General features: G+C 44.9%; 1 protein-coding gene across 1 annotated transcript; it reads right to left on the minus strand.

The window, feature by feature from the left end:
• Positions 1 to 1,285: 1,285 nt before the first annotated feature.
• Positions 1,286 to 1,579, minus strand: LOC141686431 (uncharacterized). Its single transcript, XM_074491467.1, has one exon. It carries the CDS (start codon positions 1,577 to 1,579, stop codon positions 1,286 to 1,288), a length of 294 nt encoding a protein of 97 aa, XP_074347568.1.
• Between the last annotated feature and the right edge of the window lie 737 nt (positions 1,580 to 2,316).

Raw genomic sequence — 2,316 nt, forward strand, 5'->3', positions numbered from 1 at the left:
ACTAGATTCACTCATTCTTTTCTCCGGCGATTAACCTATTCTAGAGCAGTCTGGTGATTAGCCTATCCCGCACTACTCGAAGCCTTCGTAAACTCATTGTCGGGTTCTAGCGTAGTGGGGGTTGTTGCGAGGAGATCCTTGTGCCAGTGAAGATTGCTTCTAATGATCAGGAAATAATAAATACAAAAACCATTGCTTTCTTTCCAACACTCCGGATAGGCGGAAGGATCTATGTCCATCCCCAACTTCCTTTCAATCTATATCGGAAAATTGAGGCTTTCTCTACTGGGAGTCCTCAAAGGAGGAATAAGGCATATGCTGGTTCGATAAGCCAAGGAAAAACAACCGCCACTTAGTTTTGACACTCAAGCGACCCGCCCTGCTAAACACCGATGCAAAGGTTCTATTTCACCACCTCTATCTACCCAACTAGTCTTATTTGATTTGATCTAAAAAACCCAACCTGGAAACAGTATCTCCCCCAGAAAACCCTCAATCTCCAAGCCCCTTGTATAGGTTGGGCACGCTTGGATGCCCCTACTCCCAATAAGTAAGTTGCTGGTCAGGATCGTGGAACTATCGCTCGAGAAGTCAGTAAGTTGGTCCTTATTTGGTCATATAAGGATAATCGTTCTTATTAGGTCAGGGGTGGGTCGGCCATAGGTTCGAATCCTGCCACCTTTCTTGTGGATCATCCTGTGGTTACCGGATGATGGGAATAACAAAAGAAATTTTTAAATTAGCATAAAATGTCAATATATGAATTGTTTCATTATTCGTTATTTCCGGGTCTTTTCGTTGCATTCACTTACAACAAGAAACAACCACCAGTGTTTGGTGCAGCACTTGCATTTTAGTGTATTCTTCTTTCTTTCCTTGGTCTTTCGTTCCGTCATATTCCTAATAACTTATCCAATTACAACGTATTAACCGCTAATGCACCTTTCTTTTATCAAATCTCAGGGACATGGTCTAATCATGAGGGTAGTATTTTATCATGGTGTTGGATCCTAAGTTTTTATGGATTCCTTCTTTGTTACCGGGGTCGACCCCAAAGCCATAATGTCTCAAAACGAGGAGGCCATAGAGAAACTATTTTTTATTCCTTTGTCTCGAACTTCGTGAAGAACTCCATCTTATCTCTCCCTCGTTACGAACAAAAAAGTAGGGCTGCACCCCAGTTGTACACTCCCTTCGTTCTACGAACCTTTGTTAATTCTGAACTTCGTTCGCGAAGGAACCGGACTTTTGACGGGCCAGCCCTTTTTTATGTTTATGCGCCGCTTTACCCTGAAAGGAAAATGAGCTTTGCTCCTCTAGGCGCTAGGCGCTCCCGCGGTTCGCGAGAAGGAAAAAGGATGAGTCCTTTGTTGCATCTGGAACGAGATGATAAAGAGAGAGCTTCGTCTATCGATGAACAGCGGATTGACGGAGCTCTTGGCATTGCTTTGTTTTTCTCTCCTTTCCTATCAGCGAGTTCCGACCCTTTTGCTCGAAATTTATTCATTCGTACCGAACCGCTTAAAGAATCAAATCCTGTTCCACAAGATCCTATATCAGCTATACATCCTCCTTGCATTTATGCCGGAGACGTCACCAGTGCTATGGGCTTTGGCTTATGTAGATCAAAAATAATGAATGGGATTGTGGCACTCCACTCGCCGCCAATGCGGAAGGATGCCGCCGAAAAGAATGGAACGTTGTTTTCGCTCTGCTGGATGCGTCGGATCCGTATAACAAGCGAGCTCTTTACCCTCAAATTCAAACATGTGGGCGCAAAATGCTATCCTGCTCTATTGTTACGTAGCAATAGAAGCCTGCTTATGCTGCTTCGGCGACGCTTTTTCGCCCTCCATTCGCTCTGGACAGGAGCTCTAGTGGACACGGGGAGGGAGCAGGCGAAGCGTGTCGTTCGTAATGGAAAGAAAGATACCACTACTTCGCCTCTTTGTTGGACCTCCGGCGCGAACACAGTGGTCTCTGACCAGGACCAGGAACCAATTCGAATTTGGATCTTGACATGTCGGTGGTTTTTAACCGTAGGCATTTTGTCAGGAAGTTGGTGGGCTCATCATGAATTAGGTCGGGGTGGCTGGTGGTTTCGGGACCCCATAGAAAATGCTTATTTTATGCCTCGGGTATTAGCCACAGCTCGTATTCATTCAGTAATTCTACCCCTTCTTCATTCTTGGACCTCATTTCTTAATATTGTGACTCTTCCATGCTGTGTCTCAGGAACCTCTTCAATACGGTCCGGATTGCTAGCTCTCGTTCATAGTTTTGCTACAGATGATACACGAGGAATCTTTTTATGGC

This window comes from Apium graveolens, chromosome 9 (assembly GCF_009905375.1).
Source record: "Apium graveolens cultivar Ventura chromosome 9, ASM990537v1, whole genome shotgun sequence".
NCBI classification, from domain to species: Eukaryota; Viridiplantae; Streptophyta; class Magnoliopsida; order Apiales; family Apiaceae; genus Apium; species Apium graveolens.

Bases quoted from the DNA above. Each gene is read 5' to 3' on its own strand.
- LOC141686431 (XM_074491467.1), bottom strand. From the start codon at position 1,579: ATGCAAGGAGGATGTATAGCTGATATAGGATCTTGTGGAACAGGATTT.